The following is a 27,599-nucleotide window of genomic DNA, read 5'->3' as shown; positions in this document are numbered from 1 at the left end:
CGCTGTCTCTCTACCGTTCCATACTCTAACGGTGCGCGGCGAAAACGAGCACTTAAATTTTTCTGTGCGAGCCCTGATTTCTCTTATTTTACCGTGATGATCATTTCTCCCTATGTAGGTGGGTACCAACCAATGTTTTCGCAATCGGAGGACAAAACTGGTGATTGAAACTTCATGAGAAGACTCCGTCGCAACGAAAAGCGCCTCCAATGGATGTATCATGCCTGTGGCACTGTCACCCCTATTTCGCGATAATACAAAATGAGCTGCCCTTCTTTGAACTTTTTAAATGTCCCGCCTGATGCGGGTTCCACACCGCACAACAATACTCCAGGATAGGGCGAACAAGCGCGGTGTAAGCAGTCTCTTTAGTAGACCCGTTACACTTTCTAAGTGTTCTGCCAATGAATCGCAGTCTTTGGTTTGCTCTACTCACAACATTACCTATGCGATCGTTCCAGTTTAGCTTATTTGTAATTGTAATCCCTAAGTATTTAATTGAATTTACAGCCTGCAGATTTGTGTGACTTGTCACGTAATCGAAACTTAGCGGATTTCTTTTAGTACTCATGTGAATAACTTCACACTTTTCTTTATTCAGGATCAAATGCCACTTTTCGCACCCTACCGATATCTTATTTAAATCATTTTGCAATTCGTTTTGGTCATATAATCACTTTACAAGACGGTAATTGACAGCATCATCTGCTTAACGATCTAAGAGGGCTGCCCAGATTGTCTCCTATGTCGTTAATATACACTAATGGCCATTAAAATTGCTACACCACGAAGATGACGTACTACAGACGTGAAATTTAACTGTCAGGAAGAAGATGCTGTGATATGCAAATGATTAGCTTTTCAGTGCATTCACACATGGTTGGCGCCGGTGGCGACACCTAAAATGTGCTGACATGAGGAAAGTTTCCAACCGATTTCTCATACGCAAACAGCAGATGACCGGCGTTGCCTGGTGAAACGTTGTTGTGATGCCTCGTGTAAGGAGGAGAAATGCGTACCATCACGTTTCCGACTTTGATAAAGGTCGGATTGTAGCCTATCGCGATTGCGGTTTATCGTGTCGCGACATTGCTGCTCGCGTTGGTCGAGATTCAATGACTGTTAGCAGAATATGGAATCGGTGGGTTCAGGAGAGTAATACGGAACGCCGTGCTGGATCCCAACGTCCTCGTATCACTAGCAGTCGAGATGACAGGCATCTTATCCGCATGGCAGTAACGGATCGTGTAGCCACGTTTCGATCCCTGAGTCAACAGATGGCGACGTTTGCAGGACAACAACCATCTGCACGAACAGTTCGACGACGTTTGCAGCAGTATGGACTATCAGATCGGAGACCATGGCTGCGGTTACCCTTGACGCTACATCACAGACAGGAGCGCCTGCGATGGTGAACTCAACGACGAACCTGGGTGCACGAGTGGCAAAAAGTCATTTTTTCGGATGAATCCAGGTCCTGTTTACAGCATCATGATGGTCGCATCCGTGTTTGGCGACATCGCGGTGAACGCACATTGGAAGCGTATATTCGTCATCGCCATACTGGCGTATCACCTGGCGTGATGGTATGGGGTGCCATTGGTTACACGTCTCGGTCACCTCTTGTTCGCATTGAGGTCACTTTGAACAGTGGACGTTACATTTCAGATGTTTTACGACCCGTGGCTCTATCTTTCATTCGATCCCTGCGAAACCCTACATTTCATCAGGATAATGCACGACCGCAAGTTGCAGGTCCTGTACGGGCCTTTCTGGATGCAGAAAATGTTCGACTGCTGCCCTGGTCAGCACATTCTCCAGATCTCTCACCAATTGAAAACGTCTGGTCAATGGTGGCCGAGCAACTGGCTCGTCACAATACGCCAATCACTACTTTTGATGAACTGTGGTATCGTGTTGAAGCTGCAGGGGCAGCTGTACTTGTACACGCCATCCAAGCTCTGTTTGACTCAATGCCCATGCGCATCAAGGCCGTTATTACGGCCAGAGGTGACTGTTCTGGGTACTGATTTCTCAGGATCTATGCACCGAAATTGCGTGAAAATGTAATCGCATGTCAGTTCTAAAAAAAATGGGTCAAATGGCTCTGAGCACTATGGCACTTAACATCTATGGTCATCAGTCCCCTAGAACTTAGAACTACTTAAACCTAACTAACCTAAGGACAGCACACAACACCCAGCCACCACGAGGCAGAGAAAACCCCTGACCCCGCCGGGAATCGAACCCGGGAAACCGGGCGTGGGAAGCGAGAACGCTACCGCACGACCACGAGATGCGGGCTGTCAGTTCTAGTATAATATATTTGTCCAATGAATACCCGATTATCATCTGCATTTCTTCTTGTTGTAGCAATTTTAATGGCCAGTAGTGTGTATCAGGAACAATAGAGAGCCTACAACACTTCCTTGGCGAAGGTCGGATATTACTTCTGTTTTACTTGTTGACTTGCTGTCTATTACTACGAACTGTGACCTTTCTGACAGGAAATCACGAATCCAGTCGCACAACTGAGGCGATATACTATAGGCACGCAGTTTGGTTAGAAGATGCTTGTGAGAAACGGTGTCTAAAGCCTTCAGGAAGTCTAAAAAGTATGGAATCAATTTGACATCCCCTGTCGATAGCACTCATTACTTCATGGGTATAAAGAGCTAGTTGTGGTTCACAAGAACGATGTTTTCTGAATCCGTGCTGGCTATGTGTCAATAAATCGTTTTCTTCGAGGTAATTCATAATGTTCGATCACAGTATATACTCCAAATCGCTACTGCAAATCGACGTTAGTCATATGGGCCTGTAATTCAGCGGATTACTCCCATTTCCCTTTTTGAGTATTGGTGTGACTTGAGCAACTTTCCAGTCTACATCTACATGTACATCTACATACATACTCCGCAATCCACCATACGGTGCGTAATGGAGGGTACCTCGTACCACAATTGTGATCTTCTCTCCCTGTTCCACTCCCAAACAGAACGAGGGAAAAATTACTGCCTATATGCCTCTGTACGAGCCCTAATCTCTCTTACCTTATCTTTGTGGTCTTTCCGCGAAATATAAATTGGCGGCAGTAAAATTGTACTGCAGTCAGCCTCAAATGCTGGCTCTCTAAATTTCCTCAGTAGCGGTTCACGAATAGAACGCCTCCTTTCCTCCAGAGACTCCCACCCGAGTTCCTGAAGCATTTCCGCAACACTCGCGTGATGTTCAGACCTACCAGTAACAAATCTAGCAGCCTGCCTCTGAATTGCTTCTATGTCCTCCCTCAATCCTTTCCAGTCTTTAGGTACGGATCTTTCGGTAAGCGATCGGTTATGTATAACTGCTGAATATGGAGCTATTGTGGCAGCGTATTCTGAAAGGAACGTGACTGGTATAGCGATCTCGATCGTAGGCCTTGGTTTTATTAAGTGATTTAAGCTGCTTTGCTACACCGAGGATATCTACTGTTGACTAGAATTCAGGAATATCATACTGATAAGTAGACTCCTACTGCCAAGTTCTTTGTAAATTTGACTCGATACCATAATCACTGATGTAACTTCACGTACCGTCTCAACTCGTGACGTTTCATTTCGTTTCCTCCTCCCCTTCTGGGTGCGTCACTTAGTGCGTCATTCCGTGTTTCTACGTAAAAGAGTTTTTCGATGAAAATATGTGAAATAGGGTCTGTCTTTGTGAAGCGACCTGTATATCACAAACAACAATAAAAATGCAATGTTCTAAGAAACAATAAATTTATTACATATTACATGTATAAAAAACAGTTTAAAAAAATGAACAAAAGTGATTGAAAACACCACCTATGAATAACAGTTTATAGCTAACTGTGTTCACAACTAGACACGAGCGAGTGCTGCGGTGTGAGCTGTGAGGTGCAGGTCTCAGTAGGGGCCCGAGCCGCCGCCGCCGCCGCCACCACCGGCGCTCGGAGGACCGTATTCTGGGCTGGGCCCAGACGGCGATGGAGGTCCGTACGCGCCGCCCGGTCCGCCACCCTCCTGAGTCTGCAACAGGCACCAAGCACTTGCGGTCATTCATTCTGTTCTCTGCCTAGGTATTTGCTCCTATTGGAACGTTGTAACTCATTTCACAGGTGTTTCTGAGGCATCCTAAGTCATTGGGGTAGAGCGGCTCATCATATGAGAGTGTGTCGTGCAGATGCCTGCAGGGTACTGTCGTCTTTTGCATCTTATCGTATCGTATCCAGATCTGCAGGAAGATCTGCAGCGGATAGGCACTTGGTGCAGGGACTGGCAACTGATCCTTAACATAGACAAATGTAATGTATTGCGAATACATAGAAAGAAGAATCCTTTATTGTATGATTATATGATAGCGGAACAAACATTGGTAGCAGTTACTTCTGTAAAATATCTGGGAGTATGCGTACGGAACGATTTGAAGTGGAATGATCATATAAAATTAATTGTTGGTAAAGCGGGTGTGAGGTTGAGATTCATTGGGAGAGTTCTTAGAAAATGTAGTCCATCAACAAAGGAGGTGGCTTACAAAACACTCGTTCGTCCTATACTTGAGTATTGCTCATCAGTGTGGGATCTGTACCAGGTCGGGTTGACAGAGGAGATAGGGAAGATCCAAAGAAGAGCGGCGCGTTTTGTCACAGGGTTATTTGGTAAGCGTGATAGCGTTACGGAGATGTTTAGCAAACTCAAGTGGCAGACCCTTCAAGAGAGGCGCTCTGCATCGCGGTGTAGCTTGCTGTCCAGGATTCGAGAGGGTGCGTTTCTGGATGAGGTATCGAATATATTACTTCCCCCTACTTATACCTCCCGAGGAGATCACGAATGTAAAATTAGAGAGATTCGAGCGCGCACGGAGGCTTTCCGGCAGTCGTTCTTCCCGCGAACCATATGCGAGTGGGACAGGAAAGGGAGGTAATGACAGTGGCACGTAAAGTGCCCTCCGCCACACACCGTTGGCTGGCTTGCGGAGTATAAATGTAGATGTAGATGATCGTGGGAATGAAAGGAAAGGAAAGATGCATTTGTGTGGTAGTAGGTTACTTTCTCTTGTCTAAGAGTGACATTGAGCATCGTCTATCCATGTGCTGCATACGCTCTCACCCAGTAGACATTGCTGAGAGGTTTCGGATCTAATCCAGTACAGTGGCGCACCGTCTAACGACCAGAAACTGTATGCCACCGCTGCATACCGATGATGAGAATTACTTACGCCACCAGGTTCGAAGTCGACTGATTCCGGATCGAACGCTATATGCACAACTATAGGGGGCTCTACAGGCCGTTACTAGGCGAAGGAAACTGTGTTCCTCAAATAATGTCAGAATGGGCAGCAGAGAAAATAAATAAAGTTTCTTTTACAGTGTACTGTTTTACGGAGGTGAGAAATGGACCACTGGCGCATCGGGGACACTGATACGAATGGGAAAACACTACACTAGGGGCACGAACTGAGAACAAGGCGAGAAAACTAGCCTCGGTATGTGGGAAAGGTCGCTGATAAGGATGATATAGTGGGAAGATAGGTGCAGCGATGAAACAGTGGAGGAGGACCCAGGGAAAACTATATCGAACTTCCTCTGCAGTTGTACAATTCGCAGACTGAATCAGTGGAAAAGGACTACTGAAACCCAGCTCAGTGGTCGACTTTGACAGTAAAGTATATTTATAGCTGTTTACCCTGTCTCACTTTCATTTTTCGTCATTTCTTTTTATTTACTGGTTTAATATTCGATCAATTATTATTATATTAGATGAGCTTGTTAAAACAGAGAGAACGCTTTAATACAAAAGACACGATTATGCGAACTATGACCTGTACACGAAAATAAATTCTGTCTGTTTTCGATGTCCAGTAACTCATTACATCAGTATTGTTTTAACAAAAATAAGTTAATTTCGGAAGGGTTATAGATGTAACGAATGAACAACCAGTTTTGATTCTTTTCGGACGCTAAGAAGAAACTTCGAATATTCTGATTTTCCACTTTAACATTATCTTTCTCAGATTTTCTATTTTTCTTTAGCTTTATTCCCATTTTTTACGGACCCGAACATAATAGATGCTTGCTTGTTGCAGATTCTGCATTATTTTTTTACTGTATCAGATGTCCCTTCCGTCCACTATAACACTGTTTACTGCATGTCTTCTGCTTGCGAAAGTTAAGGAATTTTGTGTTGTTTTGTGTTTTAACTGTCTATTCTGACGTGGAGATGAGAAACACAAGAGTAAGGAAAACAACATTGCGCTATACATATGCTGGTCAATATATCACACCATCAGTATTGGTTTTCGTTATCCTCATATCCTCAAATGTTCTCGCCCAGCTACCTTGAGTTTCAGTATTAGTCGATCACAATATTATTACACCTGGGAGTGAGTGCGCTTCGGTCGGCTTATCTTGAGTTCTTATCGAGATGTTTCACGAGGACACGCTGAAACACTTGATAGTACGTGCACAGCTGTCTCCAAATCATTAATATTGCGATGCGCTTCCCTGAGTCACTACTAGTTTACTGCAACATCACTGCGTGTATCCGATGACGGCCAGGGGACGCTAAGTGCATCGTGACCGGCTAGTGACTACGTTCTTTACTTCTTGCGGGTGCCATAATTTTGGTCTTGTTGTTGTTGTGGTCTTCAGTCCAGAGACTGGTTTGATGCACCTCTCCATGCTACTCTATCCTGTGCAAGGTTCTTCATCTCCCAGTACCTACTGCAACCTACATCCTTCTGAATCTGTTTAGTGTATTCATCTCTTTGTCTCCCTCTGCGATTTTTACCCTCCACGCTGCCCTCCAATACTAAATTGGTGATCCCTTGATGCCTCAGAATATGCCCTACCAACCGATCCTTTCTTCTAGTCAAGTTGTGCCACAAATTTCTTTTCTCTCCAATTCTATTCAATACCTCCTCATTAGTTATGTGATCTACCCATCTAATCTTCAGCATTCTTCTGTAGCACCACATTTCGAAAGCTTCTTGTCTAAACTATTTATCTTCCAAGTTTCACTTCCATACATGGCTACACTCCATACAAATACTTTCAGAAACGACTTCCTGACACTTAAATCTACACTCGATGTTAACAAATTTCTCTTCTTCCGAAATGCTTTCCCTGCCATGGACAGTCTACATTTTATATCCTCTCTACTTCGACCATCATCAGTTATTTTACTCCCCAAATAGCAATACTCATTTACTACTTTAAGCGTCTCGTTTCCTAATCTAATTCCCTCAGCATCACCCGATTTAATTCGACTACATTCCATTATTATCGTTTTGCTTTTGTTGATGTTCACCTTATATCCTCCTTTCAAGACACTGTCCATTCCGTTCAGCTTCTCTTGCAAGTCCTTTGCTGTCTCTGACAGAATTACAATGTCATCGACGAACCTCAAAGTTTTTACATCTTCTCCATGAATTTTAATTCCTACTCCAAATTTTTCTTTTGTTTCCTTTACTGCTTGCCCAATATACAGATTGAATAACATCGGGGAGAGGCTACAACCCTGTCTCACTCCCTTCGCAACCACTGCTTCCCTTTCATGTCCCTCGACTCTTATAACTGAAATCTGGTTTCTGTACAAATTGTAAGTAGCCTTTCCCTCCCTGTATTTTACCCCTGCCACCTTCAGAATTTGAAAGAGAGTATTCCAGTCAACATTGTCAAAAGCTTTCTCTGAGTCTACAAATGCTAGAAACGAAGGTTTGCCTTTCCTTAATCTATTTTCTAAGATAAGTCGTAGGGTCAGTATTGCCTCACGTGTTCCAACATTTCTACGGAATCCAAACTGATCTTCCCCGAGGTCGGCTTCTACCAGTTTTTCCATTCGTCTGTAAAGAATTCTTGTTAGTATTTTGCAGCAGTGGCTTATTAAACTCATAGTTCGGTAATTTTCACATCTGTCAACACCTGCTTTCTTTGGGATTGGAATTATTATATTCTTCTTGAAGTCCGAGGGTATTTCTCCTGTCTCATACATCTTTCTCAACAGATGGTAGAGTGACGGCATATTCAAACTATGCTCTTTGCTACTTTCACTAGCGCGTGCCGTCATCTGATTCGGTTAAATACAATCTGTCATCAGTAAAAAAAGTCATAAAGCTAACTTGCGCGAACAATACCTTAGGCCAGATCCACAGATTTTGATCTGAGGAGTCTGTCTCTCCCGTCGAGCTCGAAATCTAGCGTTGTGCGCTTTAGATTATAGCAGTAGACCAACTCTTTAAAATATCTATTTAATCTAAACACGCACTTACTTGTGTTTTGTAGCGAATGAAGTAGACTTCCGGCTTGGAAGGCTGTGTGGGCGCGGGCGTGGGGATGGTGATCTCGGGCGGCTCCTCGGGCTTCTTGACGAGCACGTAGATGAGCGTCTTCTGTTCGGGGGGCGGCGCGATGGGCGGCAGGTCCGGCACCGTGGGCGGCGGCGGCGCGGGCGCCTTGATGAACACGATCTTGTAGTGCTTCTGTGGGGGCGGCGGCGGAGGCTGTGGCTTCCTGGGCGCCGCGTACGTGGGCTCCGGCGGCGGCACGTGCACGTACACGTGCTTGTGGATGACCGGCGCCTGCGCTGGCGCGCCGTACTGCGTGTCGACGGCAGGAGGCGGCGCGTACCCGTTGGGGAGTGGCGGGCTGTAGCCACCGCCGCCGCCACCGCCGCCACCGCCGCCGAAGCCTCCGCCGCCTCCGCTGTAGCCGTTGCCGCCACCGCCGCCCCCGCTGTAGCCGTTGCCACCCCCGCCGCCCCCGCTGTAGCCATTACCGCCACCGCCTCTGCTGTAGCCGCCTCCGCCGTTACCGCTATATGGTCCCGCAGGTGCAGTGCGTACCGACACTGCCAACCAGCACATCGTCTGCAACAAGAGGGGCAAGGTTTTTGTGAGTTGTGCTCGCTGGCCCCTTTTAATCGTCCGGACAGTCGTATGTTCCACAAACAGTGAAGCTTACTTGACGACATACACCAACCGACCACCTTTTATACAGCTTTATTTACGCCAAGTGAATTTCGCGCTTTCAGCCATCTTCAGCTAACATTAATAGTCTATAGGCGTCAGCAACCCCCGAGTTATAGGGCGCACTTACCCCTTTCCGGAACGTCAGGGTATAGAGTTTGTATTTATTACGAAGTTTTCACGTAGTTGTAGCAATGACTGTTTGCGGTATTACTAAATAGCAAATTTAGCATTGATACAAAAGGACATTTTGTGGTGTTTAAAAGTTTATTTCCGTTTTCTATTTTGAGTAGTGTTAATTTGGCATTTTTTTTTTTTTTGTTGCATTCCAACGGTGTCCTCTCCACAGTTCTCTTTTTTTTCTATTTCAGATTTTTAAGTTTCAGTTCTCCATTCTCCATTGTATACAGGGTGTTACAAAAAGGTACGGCCAAACTTTCAGGAAACATTCTTCACACACAAAGAAGGAAAATATGTTATGTGGATATGTGTCCGGAAACGCTTACTTTCCATGTTAGAGCTCATTTTATTACTTCTCTTCAAATCACATTAATCATGGAATGGAAACACACAGCAACAGAACGTACCAGCGTGACTTCGAACACTTTGTTACAGGAAATGTTCAAAATGTCCTCCGTTAGCGAGGATACATGCATCCACCCTCCGTCGCATGGAATCCCTGATGCGCTGATGCAGCCCTGGAGAATGGCGTATTGTATCACAGCCGTCCACAATACGAGCACGAAGAGTCTCTACATTTGGTACCGGGGTTGTGTAGACAAGAGCTTTAAAATGCCCCCATAAATGAAAGTCAAGAGGGTTGAGGTCAGGAGAGCGTGGAGGCCATGGAATTGGTCCGCCTCTACCAATCCATCGGTCACCGAATCTGTTATTGAGAAGCGTACGAACACTTCGACTGAAATGTGCAGGAGCTCCATCGTGCATGAACCACATGTTGTGTCGTATTTGTAAAGGCACATGCTCTAGCAGCACAGGTAGGGTATCCCGTATGAAATCATGATAACGTGCTCCATTGAGCGTAGGTGGAAGATCATGGGGCCCAATCAAGACATCACCAACAATGCCTCACAAACGTTCATAGAAAATCTGTGTTGATGACGTGATTGCACAACTGCGTGCGGATTCTCGTCAGTCCACACATGTTGATTGTGAAAATTTACAATTTGATCACGTTGGAATGAAGCCTCATCCGTAAAGAGAACATTTGCACTGAAATGAGGATTGACACATTGTTGGCTGAACCATTCGCAGAAGTGTAACCGTGGAGGCCAATCAGCTGCTGATAGTGCCTGCACACGCTGTACATGGTACGGAAACAACTGGTTCTCCCGTAGCACTCTCCATACAGTGACGTGGTCAACGTTACCTTGTACAGCAGCAACTTCTCTGAAGCTGACATTAGGGTTATCGTCAACTGCACGAAGAACTGCCTCGTCCATTGCAGGTGTCCTCGTCGTTCTAGGTCTTCCCCAGTCGCGAGTCATAGACTGGAATGTTCCGTGCTCCCTAAGACGCCTATCAATTGCTTCGAACGTCTTCCTGTCGGGACACCTTCGTTCTGGAAATCTGTCTCGATACAAACGTACCGCGCCACGGCTATTGCCCCGTGCTAATCCATACATCAAATGGGCATCTGTCAACTCCGCATTTGTAAACATTGCACTGACTGCAAAACCACTTTCATGATGAACACTAACCTGTTGATGCTACGTACTGATGTGCTTGATGCTAGTACTGTAGAGCAATGAGTCACATGTCAACACAAGCACCGAAGTCAACATTACCTTCCTTCAATTGGGCCAACTGGCGGTGAATCGAGGAAGTACAGTACATACTGACGAAACTAAAATGAGCTCTAACATGGAAATTAAGCGTTTCCGGACACATGCCCACATAACATATTTTCTTTATTTGTGTGTGAGGAATGCTTCCTGAAAGTTTGGCCGTACCTTTTTGTAACACCCTGTATAATATATCGTTGTCATGTGGATCACATCATGCTGGATAATGAAGGTACCATAATTAAGAGAAATATATGTTATGCACATATATGATCATAATACTGTAAGGTGTAACTACAACTTTGACATTTTTTAACGCAGATATGAGACACATTTCAGTGTGATGATAAAACATGACTGTCCACATCAAACATATCCTAATATGCCAACCCTGCTGATAAATATTAAAAAATGTATTTTCTTAAGTATATAATTACCTTGTACGAATGAGAAATGCCTACCACTCTGCCATGAAAATATTCTGCCTAAAACAATGGCTCAAATGGCTCTGAGCACTACGGGACTTAACATCTGTGGTCATCAGTCCCCTAGAACTTAGAACTACTTAAACCTAACTAACCTAAGGACATCACACACATCCATGCCCGAGGCAGGATTCGAACCTGCAAACGTAGCAGTCGCGCGGTTCCGGACTGAGCGCCTGAACCGCGAGACCACCGCGGCCGGCGCCTAAAACAATGAATGTATATCTATTAATCGTTTAAGACACATCACGTTTCATGTAATTCTTGTTAAATTTAGTTCTTGCGACAGTATACGTAGTCAAACTAACTGTTCCAGTTATACAAAATGAATCAATTTCAGAGTATTGCTTCAATTTGAAAAATTTCTGCGGACGCCCATGCTATCGTGTTTATATCTTTGTCAGCACAACGTTTTTATCTACCGCATTTTCAGTGCTGCAGCTGCCTTTTGCAACCTGTTGTACCTTCTTTTTTACTTTTCTATGCATAGCACAACCACCAAAATGATTCGCTCTCATCTACCTCATCAGCTCCTGTGCTGGAGGAACGACTGCACGCCAGCGTATTAGCACCAATTCCTCTAATTTTACCGTCATAATCATTATGCAAGATGTACGTAGGTAGAAGTGACATGTTTCTTGACTTGCCACCGAACGTGCACTGTTGGACTATTCAGAATAAGGTTTTTGCATGAGTCTTAACGCCTTTTTAATTGCAACATTCACTGGAATTTATTACTAAACGATGTGGCGCATACTTACGATACGGGAGGTCTGGGCTAAAAATTTAAGCCCGGACGTCCATGTATAGGTTTTCCGTCACTTTAAAAGAATGCATTTGTTGGATTCTGCCAACAGGACACGACCTATTCCCTTCCGCATCCTTTTACAACTGATTATTTAGGTATCCGTCATTTACAATATCCCTAAATCAACATCTACAGGACTACTCTGCAGCTCACACGTAAATGTTTGGCAGAGGATTCATCGAACCACTTTCTGACTATATCCCTATTGTTCCAATCTCGAACAGCACGTCAAAAATGAAGACCTAAATCTCTCCGTACGATCTCTGGTTTCCCTTATTTTGTTACAATGATCATTTGTCCCTATGTAGGCGGGAGTCGACAAAATATTGTCGCATTCGGAGGAGAACGTTGGAGATTGAAATTTCGTGAAAAGGTCTCTCCGCGTCAAGAAACGTCGTTGTTTCTATAACTGCCACCACAATTCTTGTATCAAATTCTTGATAGTCTCTCCTCTATTGCGTCTCTTTGAACGTTTTCGACGTCCTGTGTCAATTCTGTCTTATAAGGATCTTGCGCCGCGCAGCAATACTCTAGCAGAGGACGCACAAGTGTAGTGCACGTAGCCTCTTCAGAAGATTTGTTGAAACTTCTAAGTGTTTCTACAATAAAACGCAGTCTTTGGTTCGCCTCCCCCATAACATTTTCTATGTCATAGTTCCAATTTAAGTTGTTCGTAATTGCAATCCCTAGATTTTTTCATTTTTGAATTCTTCCATTACTTCTTGGTAAACAATTCCATATTATTCAACCCTAGGTATTTAGATGAGTCGTTGTATGATTTATCGTGTAACCGATATATAACCGATTCTTTCTAATACTCTTGTAGAGGACCTCACACTTTTTGTTGTTTCGTCAACAGCGACTTTTCGCATCATACAAATATCGTGTCTAAATCATTCTGAAATTGGTTTTGATCTTCTGTTGACTTTACTAAACGGTAAACGACAGCGTCATCTGTTAACAGTCTAGGAAGGCTGCTCCGGTTGTCTCATAACTCATTTGTATAGATTAGGAACAGCAGAGGGCTATAATACTTACTTGAGGTATGCCAGATTTCGCTTCTGTTTCACTCGATTACTTCCCATCAGTTACTACGAACTGTGACCTTTCTTAAAGGCCTTAGGGGGCTGCCTTCAGCGTTTGTTTGAAAAAAGTAAAATAAATAAAAAATAAATTTTAACAGGATGAAACTGCGAGGTATTCCAGACCTGACGTTGATACTGTGTGTTCTTTGTTGTATTCTGGTAGCTCCTTGTCATATACTAGGTGGGAGGATAAAGTTGTGGAATTGGAGAGAATGTTATAGGAAAGATGCTGAATGTGGGAAAGAATTATTTGAGGGGACTGAGGTGCTGGTATTCGATCCAGTTGGACTTACGGTCTCGACGTCGATGGTAAGTTCAATTTTGATTCAATTTTATCATAGAACTTTGAGCACGTTTTTGGGACGCACTTGTGATTAAAAGTCGTAATGAATCACGTAGCTTTCCTCTGGATATTCTGATAATTCAGCATAGTAAGGATTAATAAGCTGTAAGCACTACTGAGTAATCGTGGGACATGCGTTTTGTTAAGAGAACTCGGTCGTGGATAAACTACAATTTATCAGTATTCCTTCATATAATGTCGCCGGACGGAGTGGCCGTGCGGTTCTAGGCGCTACAGTCTGGAGCCGCGTGACCGCTACGGTCGCAGGTTCGAATCCTGCCTCGGGCATGGATGTGTGTGATGTCCTTAAGTTAGTTAGGTTTAAGTAGTTCTAAGTTCTAGGGGACTGATGACCACAGCAGTTAAGTCCCATAGTGCTCAGAGCCATTTGAACCATATAATGTCATTCTGAGAACAGGTTTTCTCACAGATTTGGTGGTCGTTGCACGTTAAATCGCTGCTTATAGATACCCCAGATATTGGAAAGTTGTTTGATAGCTGGTAATATAGGAAAACCATATCAGACAGTAATTCCCTATTTCTTCACCTTGTATTGCATTAGTGAAAGCTAGTCTCATTCATGAAACTGAAAACGGTAGGCCATGCTGAGGAGCATGCCGAGCAGAAACTCTAGGCAAGCACCTGAAGTGATTTGAGAAATTATGAAAAATCTAAATTAAGATGGCCTGGAGACGATTTGAACTCAGCCTCCTAACTTATACGAGCCCAGTGTTTAACCCTGATGTCACCTAACTTAGTGGTAGTAGAGCACTGTCAGTAGATGCTGCAAAAGAATCCAGTGTTCCTGGATGCATAAAGCTACCGTGTATTTCTTCGATGGACGTTAGTAACGGAGATCAAATGGTTCAAATGGCTCTGAGCACTATGCGACTTAACTTCTGAGGTCATCAGTCGCCTAGAACTTAGAAGCAATTAAACCTAACTAACCTAAGCACATTACACACATCCATGCCCGATGCAGGATTCGAACCAGCGACCGTAGCGGTCGCTCGGTTCCAGACTGTAGCGCCTAGAACTGCACGGCCACTCCGGCCGGATAACGGAGATCGTCCGTAAGATAAGGGGAAGAGTGCATATGCTGCGGGGAGAAAAAGTAAGAAAGAATGTCGCACACTCTAGCGCCTCTGAACTACTACACTGTGATAAGAGTCAAGTGGAAGGCGTTAATTAAGTTGTGGACTGTGGCATGTAGTGGGAGAAAGTGGTTGCTAATGGCAGCGTTGCCCTGTTTCCCGCGCAAACAATGCGCCATGACGAAACGCGCCGCTTTCTTTGCTCTTGCGCCTTCCGGCCTTCGTGCGCTGCCACGGCCACGTTGTCTTAGCAACATCGGGAGTGGGAAACAAGGTCAGATCATCGCGCTGTCGTCATTCCCAAGCTGCGAAACATCTCTCCTCTGACGGTGCAATTCTTGTAATCATTTTCCCTTAGTGGCAGCTCGTACTAATGTTCTACAGGGATCCATCTCTGGGTCCTTCTTAGATTTCATTTGAATTAGATCTCCCATGGAAGTCATACAAATTCCAACGTCTTTTAGAATTGTCTGAGAAGAAAGATACAGAAATTAAATCTGTTAACATATTAGGAATTTATTACGAATTTGACCTTAGCTGAGAACAACATGTCAATCATATCTGCTAAAAGATATCGTAGGTTCCTACCTTAAGTGGAAACTTTGGAACGTGGCACGTGTGACGAACGTTTGACTCCTCAAAAATCTACTTATCGGATTGTCTGCTCATATGATATTCTCTTCAGGGGACTAGTGTCTTATGAGCGAAAAAAATTCGTGTACGAGTTGTAAGTGTTCGCCTAAGGATCAGCGTCTTTTTAACAAGTTCAGAGTGCTAACGGAACCTGTTGTGGTGATATTGAAAATTTTGAAAATAATGTAAACAGAATTGTCAGAAAGAAAATTAACAGTGTATAAGATTTCTCTGATATGCATAATACTGGTATTAGTTCTTAAGATAATTGCTGCAATCATGGTCTTTTGTTGTTATATATCAATAACAAGGCCTATTGCGCTTTGAAATCATGACTTGCGATTAAAGCATGTTGATGTTCGAACTCAACAACTATTTCTGTATGGCCTAAGGATCCTTAAACGCGGTGAATGATCGGCGAGGAGATTCTAGCTATATGTTTAATATTTCCAATGTTCTAGGCTGCGATGCCAGATGCAGAGCGATCTACATGTCCCTGCGAACTTAAATGTTTCTAGCTGAGAGCCGTCCGTTTAGTCCTGCTAGTTAGCGCAAAGTGTGTGAAATATTGCCCAACAAACTGCACTGGAAGACAGTGTAGTTAATATATTACGCGTTATGGAAATGTTTACGCACAAGGCCATTCTAGAAACATACTTCATCGTTACACTTAAATTTCACATTAGTAGACAAAAAATTAGAGAAGTTTAAGCTCATGCGTAGATGTAACGGTAGCTGTTATTTCCGTGCCTCTTTCCCAAACGGGGCAGGGAATGGGAGGGAGAGGGCGATGAAAACAGCACAAGGTAATGTGCGGAGTGTAGCTGCAGATGTATATGTACAAAATAACAAGGTTAGTCCTAAGAGTGGCGCAACAATTCATTTTACCCCCCCCCCCCCGCGCCGCTCCCCCCCCCCCCCTCGTGTGTTTGGTTTTATAATATTTGACCTTGGCGCATCCTTAAGTACGACGACTGGAGAGCCCTCACTTTGAAAGTTAGTTGTGTCAGCCACAGTCAGTTGGCACGGATTATTCTTAGAAGTACTTAGGGACCAAACGACTAGTGACGATTCAACAACTAAATTCGACTCGACCATGAAAGGATGAGAAAATCTACTAGCTGCGCCACTCCGAACAGTAGATAATAGCTTGCGAGAGTAGTGCAACAAATTCAAAATGTTCAAATGTTTGTGAAATCCTATGTCACTTAACTGCTAAGGTCATCAGTCCCTAAACTTACGCACTACGTAACCTAAATTATCCGAAGGACAGACACACACATCCATGCCCGAGGGAGGACTCGAACCTCCGCCGGGACCAGCCGCACAGTCCATGACTGCAGCGCCTGAGACCGCTCGGCTAATCCCGTGCAGCGGTGCAACAAATAAGGAGATGTCATCAAGCTAGAAGGCTTTATCCCATCGCTCGTGCGCCGACTATAACATCATGTTCAAATTCACTTTGCCACTGTAGTAGCAGTAACCGATCTAACAACTGCGCTAGACCCTTGTTGCAGTGACCGAGCGGTTCTAGGCGCTTCAGTCTGGAACCGCGCGACCGCTACGGTCGCAGGTTCGAATCCTGCCTCGGGCATGGATGTGTGTGATGTCCTTAGGTTAGTTAGGTTTAAGCAGTTCTAAGTTCTAGGGGCTGATGACCTCAGATGTTAAGTCCCATAGTGCTCAGAGCCATTTGAATCAGACACTTGTTGTCTTATATAGACGTTGCCGACCCTAGCGCCTTATTCTACCTGTTTTCATATCTCTGTATTTGAATGCGTATGCCTGTATCAGTTTCTAATATGGTTTAGTGTATTTGATGTTTACAGAATTTGCTTGTTCACAAATGCTTTTGTTGCTATTGCAAGACTGTATTCTGCAGTCTACTTGGGACCACATCGCCGGCCGCTGTGACCGAGCGGTTCTAGGCGCTTCAGTCCGGAACCGTGCGACCGCTACGGTCGCAGGTTCGAATCCTGCCTTGGGCATGGATGTGTGTGATGTCCTTAGGTTAGTTAGGTTTAAGTAGGTCTAAGTTCTAGGGGACTGATGACCTGAGATGTTAAGTTCCATAGTGCTTAGAGCCATTTGATTTTTGGGGCCACATCAGTTATTTTGTTGCCCGAACAGCAAAATTCGTCTAGTACTTTTAGTGACTCATTTCAGAAAACCCAGGAGTGGTACAATCGACGTCGAGGCGCTTGCTTGGACAAAGAAGAGAACTGTAACTGATTGTGTCTTTGTTGATGAAACTGCCTCACCATTCATCTGAAGCGCTTGAGAGAAACCACAAAAAATCCTGTTGTCCTCTGATATGAGTGTAGTGCCTTAACCAGTACACCAATGTAGATTGATAAGTAAAGGATCACAACTATTCGTTCGATGGAGTACGTTTCTATATTGAAGCACTTCCAGATTGGAGAAATCTGTGGGGAGGGCAAGAGGCACAAAGAGGTACCACTCGAAACATTTCCGTTTGAGTTTCCGACTGAATTTCTTATCTCGATGTTAAGCTATGGCGTTACGCAGCTCGTATAGCGCAAGACTAAAGTTTTTATGTCACGCCAGGTATTTACTGCTTCAGCATGATGAATCAGCATCGGCGTCATAACACGCATTTCTGGCCGCAGGAAGACGTGCAGGAAGTAATCTAGGACGGATAAGGCATTGCTACAAGACTCATCGTCGCCGCCAACCAGTTCATTGCGTGACCAATGCTATGTTCCGCTGCTCGGCTGCATATTACTCGTTTCCTGAGCTTTCCCTCGCAACTGTAAACACAGCCACGGACGGACGTTTCGTTCCGAAGAGACAGGTGCAATTTTATATTTTTACTAGTTAATGAGTTCGGTATTTCCCTGCTTGCGAAATAATTGCCGTTCTTCTACGTTTTTCCGTCTCGGCGCGTACTCTGCTACATTACAATTTAATCCGTGCAGATACTGTTCGCTACCTCTGATACTGATTTTCTGTGCAGAAAGTCATTTTAAGTTTATGAATGGGGACGTACTGAGCGGTAGTTATTGTTTTTCATTAGAATTTATAGCAACAGTTGCCAAAAAATGAGTTAGCATCGAAGGCGAGATTACTACTCAGAGCTCACGTTATGTTATGTGTGTTGTGCAGTATGTAAGTTTGGCTGGAATGAATCTTCATGGCAAACTAAACTAATACTGTGAGCTGGATTGGAATTCGGAGTTTTCGCAGCCAGTGCTCTTGGCAAAAGATGGAGAGCTTTCCAAGACTAGTCTAAATCTACTAATCTCTGGTTACTACTATTCTATTGTTGCATTTGTGGGTAGAACTTAGTGCTCTTTGTAATTCTGAATCTGGTTTTTTTGCGTCGCGACGTATCAGCTCACAGGGATTGGCTTGGATTTACGTCGCACCGTACTCGCTTGTCCGTTTCGTATTTACTCTGCAGCTTCGAGAAGGAGAATATCTGGCCGGCCGAAGTGGCCGTGCGGTTAAAGGCGCTGCAGTCTGGAACCGCAAGACCGCTACGGTCGCAGGTTCGAATCCTGCCTCGGGCATGGATGTTTGTGATGTCCTTAGGTTAGTTAGGTTTAACTAGTTCTAAGTTCTAGGGGACTAATGACCTCAGAAGTTGAGTCCCATAGTGCTCAGAGCCATTTGAACCATTTGGAGAATATCTCCATTACATGGTTCGATGGCAAGCAGCCAAATGCCACACTAAATAAGGTGCCTGGAGTTTTGTCCCCAGTCAGTCCTACAAGTGTTTTCATACAATTAACTTGACGTTCAGTTCAGTCTAAGTATTGTGTTTGTGAACAGTATTAAGCTGCACCTTAGTTGGGACTCCACATTTGAAGTCTAGATCCTTATGTAACTGGGAATTGAGTGAGGCAGTGCATTCCTTAAGAATGGGAGGGTTAGGCTACAAATAGCTGTCTGGTCATCCTGATTTAGGTTTCTTGTTCTTGCTGTAAACCACTTCACGCTAATACCACGACGGCTCCTTCAAGACCATTCTCGGTTTCGTCACTGAACCCCCTCCCTTCCCTGACCAGCACAAAAAATTTCGATGTTTCATAACTTAGCTAATGTTACGTCTCTAATAACTTCGATGTCGACAGGTCATTAAGCTCAAACAGTCTTTACTCTCTTTCACTGGTTGTGTAAGCTTAAGCGTAGTAGGAGGAAGACGAGGATATACTTTTGCCAATAGCATAGTGTGTTGTAAAGTATCGCGGTGTTCAAATCAACCTACCAGCCAATGACCACCTTACACTTCATATTCGAATTGTGTGGTGTTTATCATTTCATATATCTTCTAAATGTAAATTTAAATGTCGTGTAGAATTGTTGGCTGGGATATCACAGGGGATGGGTTCAGCCACTTATCGGCAAGGTTGTTCTTCCTCCGCGCACATTGGTCGCTTTCCTTACGAATATGTGAGAGTCGTGAGAGCCTCCAGCAAGCGGATAATCAACGTTTTCGCTCACATTAACAAGCAAATATATTCTAATCTGGATTACGACTGCAAAGCTATACAAACAAGTAGGACAAATCGAAGCTCTGTATTACAGTAGTTTATACGTCTCAAAAAAAAAAAAAAAAAAAAAAAAATCAAATGAGACAGAAGTATGGAGGAACGCAGAATGAGGAAGATAATAACTTAAATGTGCAGACCAAGTAATGCAGACCAAGTAACGCAGCCCACTTACGAGTGACAGTGCATCATTTATCCGTAAGTCAGTGAGAAGTATAAAGTGACTTTTTACCTTCATCGGATAGTGGATTCCCAGAGACTTACCTAAATTTGTAACAAAACCTGTTCCTTTTATTCAAATAAGAGCATGGTGCACTTTTGTCAGTACTGCGAGTGAGAACATCTGATACTTTTACTACGGGACAGCCGTCGAGTGGGGTAGTAGGACGGAAAAAGCCTGAAATTCGAGAGCCGTTCTGGAGTTGATGTGCCATATTATTGCATGAATGAATAAATGTAGATGTTACAACGGTGACGCCAAGAAATTTAAAATGACTGTAATTCTACATTAAGCTGGCTTTACGATTCTCTAAGCCGCTGAAAAAGAAAATGGTATACACTTCGTAGAAGAATCCGTAAGGTTTTTGCGTACAAAAAACTTTTAAATCACGTTTCAAAAGGGAAAGAAAGCAGGGTGAAGGAATGTTAAATGTTTCACAAGTCTGTGAATATAATTTGGGTAGGTTTTGTTAGCGATAAACAGCTTTCAAGATGCAAGATATTACTAGTTTACATTTTCCAGTTCTAAAGGGGTGGTTCAATTTCTGACTCATTGTAGGATCGGAGTCCTTTCAGCCAAATAACAGGCGAGCTGGTAGCGAAACAGGGGGAGCCACAATTGGGGCATAAAAGAGGGCGAGGGTTATTTACAGAGAAAGGAAACCTCCAGAAAACCTTGGTCGCAATCGGGGGTGGTGGTTGCTAGAACTATTTTAAATTTAATTGCGAGTAAATATGTCCAACGCGAACAATTCGAAAGTCTAGTAAGTGTATAAGTGTAAGTGCATATTTTATGCGTTTTCAGATGAAAGACGATGACTTGTTCGAAATGTGTAGTATACCTGAGTCGCTAACGAACGCAGGCGATGCTAACGACAGCGACTGCTACACAATTCGTCACCTTTTACAATATTTTGAAATTTAGTCCTGCGAGTACTGGGTATGTGTTAATATTTGGAACAATAAACATCTAAAATACTCCAGAATGCATTTTCACTGTACAGCGATTGAGCGCTGATTTGAAAGCTAGTCTACTACTTTGTTGTCAGTTTGTTCCTGGGAGCAGGTACTTCACCTACATTATTCCTTCTTCTTCCTTCTGGAATCATACCCTCCTTCCGTTGTCGCGTTTTAAATAACTATGTGTTGTGTTACTGAGGTGGCGAACTAGCCGCGAATTTACCTAATTGAGTGTGGAAAACCACCGGTAGGCTGGCTGTGCTTCCAGACCACAGGCGGTTTATTCGACGCTCGGACTATCCTGTGTTGCAAACGTTGCACTATTCGAACAGTTCATTTTAGCTGCCTATCGTTCTTTTGTAATTATGTTACGTACTCTAACACTCCAGTAAGAGCAGAAATTTGCTTCTGCAGCCGTTTTCAGTTGGCCACTGCACGCAACTGTCGATATCATAACAGTAGTCCTACCTGTGGAGCATATGTAATACGTAGATACGCCGTATCTAGTCACATAAATACACTTTGTGTATCATTTTGTTTGAAGCACTTTTCTTATTTTTGACATAATATTTTTCGTTGATGAATCGAAAGGAACCGTTATAATAGATTAATAAGGTGTTGACTATGTAATCCTTCTGCGGTTTGTGAAAATCAATAGTGGAGGAGGTCTACCCGCACGGACAGCTGTGCGCGTCAAAGCGCTGCTTCCGCGGGAGGGAGGTACCTCAACACCAGATCGAATCCGGCCGGTAGATCAACGACGAGGGTCGGTGTGTCGCCCAACTCGAATGTGGTTTTTATGTGGTTTCTCACGCCCACTAGGTGAGTACTAGTCAGCGACAGATGGGGACCCGCTCACGGTGGACAGTCTCCGATTCAAAAGGTCAAATACTTTCAAATACCTTGGTAGTCTCTGCAGTGATCAGAACCACTGTGAAACTGAAACAAATGCAAGAATTATTGGAGGCAACAGAGCGTACTTTAGCCTTCAGGATGTGCTGAAGAAAAGATCTCTGTCAAGAAATTTTAAGATCAGGCTGTACCAAAGTATAATTATGCCATTGCTTATGTACGGTTGTGAAAGCCTCACCTTTAGGAGAACAGACGAAGAGAAACTACTTGTTTTAGAACGAAATAACCTCAGGAAAATATATGGTCCTGTGATAGATTCACAAACGGGGGAATGGAGAATTCGGAAAAACCAAGAATTAAAAGAGCTTTAAGCACAGCCTGACATCATAAAAAGAATAAGAAGAAGATGGTTGGCCTGGGCTGGACATGTAGCAAGGATGCATGAAGGGGGGTACCCCATGACGTGTTTCTGGGAGCTGTAGCTGGAAGCAGATACCGAGGACGACCGTGGACAAGATGGAAGGACGATATTGACAAGGACACTGAGCACATGGGACTAGGAGCGGGGGAGTGGTGGCAGGAGGCTCGCAATCGGGAACGATGGAGCATTGGTTGGTTGGTTGTTTTTGGGAAGGAGACCAGACAGCGTGGTCATCGGTCTCATCGGAGTAGGGAAGGATTGGGAAGGAAGTCGGCCGTGCCCTTTCAGAGGAACCATCCCGGCACGATGGAGGAGGAGTGTGGAGCAGGCATATTGTCACTAAGGCCCAAGTCACGGATATGTAAGTACGTAGAAGACTTTCGCTTACTTTCACATGAGTAACACTACTTCCAGACACTTGGGTTGGTTGGTTGGTTTCGGGGAAGGAGACCAGACAGCGAGGTCATCGGTCTCATCGGATTAGGGAAGGATGGGGAAGGAATTCGGCCGTGCCCTTTCAGAGGAACCATCCCGGCATCCAGACACTTGGGGTACACATTTTTCGTCCAGTGGGGGTAACGGGGTGGTGACAGGAGGGGCATGTGGCCACACCTCAAAATTAACCACACCAAATCCTTTAATAGTCATGTCGACCCTGCGCAGATGTGGGACAAAGGCACAGGAAGAAAAACATAGGTAAAGAGCGGACTGGTTTTTACGCAAAACAACGAGTCGTCTGTTTCTGAATACTTGTCTTATTCAAATGACTGGAGTGGTAAGACCCATGAGCATAGGGGGCTACGTAAATGACATATTTCGCTCTTGAACAGGTTTACCTTGAGCTCATGCGGTCGTTTTTCTCCCACACCACTCCTAAAATTGAACAGAAAACGGCTGGAAATGCTAATGATGGTTCAAATGGCTCTGAGCACTATGGGACTTAACATCTGAGGTCATCAGTCCCCTAGAACTTAGAACTACTTAAACCTAACTAACCTAAGGACATCACACACATCCATGCTCGAGGCATGATTCGGACCTGCGACCGTAGCAGCCGCGCGGTTCCGGACTGAACTGCCTAGAATCGCTCGGCCACCGCGGCCGGCAATGTTAATGGTACTCCAAGTACATCGTAAACACAGATGTAGATATACCTGCAGATGATGTACCAGAAGAGTAAATGTGCAGTTTCGATGTCTGTACCGAACGCCTGCGGCGTGTAAATTGTTTGTTCCTGGTAGCATACTCTTTCCGAATGCTTAGCGCCATCACACGACGGATGGTTAGCCATTAACCGTGGCACAGGTGTTCACTCCATGAGATACTACGGAGAGGTTTGACATTCAATCCACTGGTGTCAGTAGATCTTTGATGGTGTTGTAGGACCTCACACAACATATGCGTCAACTTCACTATGCATACTGTGCAAACCACTGTGAAGCGATGGCAGAGGGTACATCCCATTGTAACACGTATTAGAGTTTCTTCCTATGACATTGGCGCATTGGGTGTGGGAAGAATATCGAAATGCCTCTGTGTGAGCTGTTATTAGTCTAACCATTCTTCACAGTCCCTGCGGTTCAAATGGTTCAAATGGCTCTGAGCACCATGGGACTTAACATCTGAGGTCATCAGTCCCCTAGAACTTAGGACTATTTAAACCTAACTAACGTAAGGACATCACACACATCCATGCTCGAGGCAGGATTCGAACCTGCGACCGTAGCGGTCGCGCGGTTCCGGACTGTAGCGCCTAGAACCGCTCGGCCACAATGGCCTGCCGTCCCTGCGGGAGCGATACGTAGGGGGCTCTAGGATATTCCTAAACTCCTTACTTAATACTGGTTGTTGGAAATTACGTTTTTGCGTTATAGTTGGCGTCTATCTTCAAGCGTTTGGCAAATACGATTCTTCGGCATTTCGCTTACCCTCTCCCATGAGTCAAACATACATTTTACCACTCCTGCTGCCCTTCTATTTATTCAAAAAAATGTTCAAATGTGTGTGAGTTCTTAAGAGACAAACCTGCAGAGGTCATCGGTCCCTAGACTTACACACTACTTAAACTATCCTATGCTAAGAACAACACACACACCCATGTCGGAAGAAGGACTCGAACCTCCGACGGGAAGGGCCGCGCAATTAGTGACATGGCGCCTCTAACCGCTCGGCCACTCCGCGCGGCTCTATTTATTCGTTCAAATCCCCAGTCAGTTGTATTTTGTCTGGGTACTACACACTTGTGCAGTACATGAATCGCTGCGGAGACGTTTGAGAACCAACCCATCGTTGTTGTGGTTTTCAGTCGCTAGACTGGTTTGATGGAACTCTACACGCTGGTCTATCTGCCCAAGTCCTCTCATCTCTGTATAGCTACTGCAGCCTACAGGCACTTGATCTTGCTTACTTTAGTGATAGCTTTCTAATCTGTTAGATACCAAACAAAAATCTGTACATATCACTTCTCGTTCTCTCATTTGCCATAAAACTATTCTCTGGCTCAAGCAACACTGCGATTTAACAACTTAGAAGAAATTGATTGACAAATACAGACGCAGAGATCTGTTTAAATGATGGAAAGCAAGTGTTGTTATTAATACAGTGACAAAATCCCAAGAGTATTCTTAATGTTTTAGAAGTTAAAATGTTATCTAAGAAAGCCTAGTTATTTTTGCTAGGTAGTGAAACTGCCGCTTCGTAGCTTCCGAGGCCAGCTGAATGATTCTAGGAAGCTACCGCAAGCGGGCAGAGGAGAGCTGTGGAGATGTGCTTACCAGGGCCAGGAGGTGCGCGCGGGCCATGGTGAGGGCGGAGCCGAGCTACGTGCTACTGCGCTGCCTCCTTTCGCCAGGCGCTTATATACCGCCGGCTCTGTGAGAGCCCGGCCCTTTCTACTGATGCGCCCCGCGGAATAACAATGTGTCCGGAACGACATTAACAGTCGGCGCGCTCAGACAACAGCACAGAGGCCCTAATTCGCATCGGCACGATCGTAATCAGGCCTGTGTTACGGCACAGATGTACTAACCCTCAACACGTCGCCGGGGGACACTCCGGAACGTACCTCTTCCTTTTTACGGATGCGTTCGTTCGGAAACGAATAGCGTGGCGTGGCTTCTACTACAACGTCTCTGTGAATGCCGTCTCTATGGCTGAACCATTTTTCAGATACTGCTGTTTCGAGAGGTATTAAATTTAGAAGAGATCTTTGAGTTAATCTGTGGTCGCTTTATACGAGAAATTGCTAAACAGCTGCTCGCGGGCACCTGAACGTCTTCACGTTCGTATTTGCGGCTCTGAAGTAAAATTGAAAACAGAAGTAAAATTACAGGTATTTAATCTCTTTGAATTTTAGCAGAATACCAGTAAGCCCCATATCATTTAAAGAATTTAACTCTAATGTATAAAACAGCCTCAAACGCCCGATTACTTTACGAACGAGTTAATGTGTTAACCTTTGAGCATTTAAGCGAGAAAAGCTTAGAAAATGTTGAAATTATTCTTAATGTGTGTTGGAAGGCACTAAGTGCTCTCATTATGAAGCACTGGATGAATCTAGTCTGGTGATTTGCGCTCCATTTTAAGCAAAAGCTAGTTCTTCGCGCATCTCAATGTTTATACGTCGTATCTCCTGAACTATGCATCGTACAATGACATAATTTGGCAGAGACACTCAGAAACATATATAGATACTGTCTGCAAAATGTGTCACGAGTAGAGATAGCAGTAAATAACTGTTAAATTAATATATTATGCCTGAATATACGTTTTACTGAACTCCCATTTTAAGCAAAAAGTAGCTTTTCACGTTCTCAATGTTTATGACGTCATATCTGTTGAACAACACAATTTGTGCTATGTGTGAAAACTACCTCAACACTGTGTTGCGAATAGAGTTACTAATAAAGAGGTAATAAATTAAAACGTTATGCCTGATCCTGAAGTTTGCCGGCATGAACAGCGAAAATGGCTCTAAGCACTATGGGACTTAACATCTGAGGTCATCAGTCCCATAAATTTACAACTACTTAAATCTAAATAACCTAAGGACATCACACACATCCATTCCCGAGGGAAGATTCGGACCTGCGACCGTAGCAGCAGCGCGGTTCCGGACTGAAGCGCCTAGAACCGCTCGGGAGCGACGGCCGGCAACAGCGAAAATATAGTAAGCAATAAATCTTATTCCTTTCATCACTCCGTGGGGGGTATCAACGACAGAGATTTTTATGAAGGTTTGAAATTATGTGTAGAGTTTGTTGCAAGTCGCTAAGCACTCTCATTCTCAAATAGAGGGTGAATGACGTTTGGTATTTGCGCGTCTTGAGTTATGCTGTCTCAAGGTAAACACAGTTTCTAACAGCAATATTGCCTTACGGTGTTAAACTTTTAATAAATTATTCCACCGCTTAATAAGAGGGTTGTGACAGCATTTTAAAATTTTAAATTCTGTCAATAACTACGCGAAATGTTGAAAATCGAATTTTTGTTAACCTTACGGTACTACGGATTAGTGTTTTATTGATTTCGACTAAAGGGTCATCATAACCACCATTATCGACGTTCAGGATTAAACCATTTCTGATTTCCCCCCCTCCCCTCTCCCAAGTATTCTGCTCTGTTCTTTGGGCGACCGATCATCCTAATTTCCTTGTTTCGGTTTTTACTTCAACAATGAGTTTGGTACTCTGTTTTCTTCAATTCCTGTTAGATGTTTTTCTGTTTCCGTTTAGATTTATATTCTTAACCAGAAAACCACTGTGAAATGCTTGGCCGAGCGTACTGTCCGCTCTACCAAGTATTAGGGTCCCTTCCCAATCAATTCGCGTATTGAGCGCGGAAAGAAAGACTGCTTAGATGTTACCCGCCTCCGTTGCCTAGGTCGCTTACGCACGCCTGTGCGCTGGCGCTCGATTCGGAAGGAAGCTGCTTCTTATCCTGGTGGTGGATGAAATTATCACTGTCAGTATTTGCCCGCCATGGGGAGGAGGAGAGGTGGCGTAAAGTTTGTGATAGTTAGTCTTTGCGTCAGTGTATGGATTAAATTCCAAACCTCTCTGCAGCGTGATAGAATGAAGGATTTCGCGACCGGATGACATTGCTGCTGGTAAGCGTTTCACGGCATGGAACCTCTTCTGTTCCTAATTTTTCGGGCAGAACTGCGCTGGACATCTTCAGAGACGTTGCTCCTTTGACTCTTGTCGACTGATGTAGGCAAGGCTCAGCAGAGGAGCAACGCCTCTGAAGAAGTCCAGCGCAATTCTGGACGAAACGTCAGGAACGGAAGGTTCCAAATGATTGGAAAAGAGCACAGGTAGTCCCAGTCTTCAAGAAGGGTCGTCGAGCAGATGCGCAAAACTATAGACATATATCTCTGACATCGATCTCTTGCAGAATTTTAGAACATGTTTTTTGC

General features: G+C 44.3%; 1 protein-coding gene across 1 annotated transcript; it reads right to left on the bottom strand.

Annotated features, from left to right (window-relative positions):
* Positions 1-3,744: 3,744 nt before the first annotated feature.
* On the bottom strand, positions 3,745-24,998 carry LOC126249727 (uncharacterized). The gene is made up of 3 exons (XM_049951408.1): positions 24,958-24,998; positions 8,272-8,868; positions 3,745-4,031 (listed from the first exon to the last, which is right to left on the bottom strand). Exons 1-3 carry the CDS (start codon positions 24,982-24,984, stop codon positions 3,909-3,911), a joined length of 747 nt encoding a protein of 248 aa, XP_049807365.1. The 5' UTR covers positions 24,985-24,998; the 3' UTR covers positions 3,745-3,908.
* Between the last annotated feature and the right edge of the window lie 2,601 nt (positions 24,999-27,599).

The sequence above is a fragment of the Schistocerca nitens genome, chromosome 3, assembly GCF_023898315.1.
Source record: "Schistocerca nitens isolate TAMUIC-IGC-003100 chromosome 3, iqSchNite1.1, whole genome shotgun sequence".
NCBI lineage: Eukaryota > Metazoa > Arthropoda > Insecta > Orthoptera > Acrididae > Schistocerca > Schistocerca nitens.
This window is presented reverse-complemented; position numbering and strand designations above follow the sequence as displayed.

Coding starts and splice junctions, on each gene's coding strand:
- LOC126249727 (XM_049951408.1), bottom strand. CDS start 24,984: ATGGCCCGCGCGCACCTCCTGGCCCTG. Junction 8,869..24,957: donor GCGCGCACCTCCTGGCCCTG/GTAAGCACATCT, acceptor CTCTTGTTGCAG/ACGATGTGCTGGTTGGCAGT. Junction 4,032..8,271: donor TCATTCGCTACAAAACACAA/GTAAGTGCGTGT, acceptor TGCCTGTTGCAG/ACTCAGGAGGGTGGCGGACC.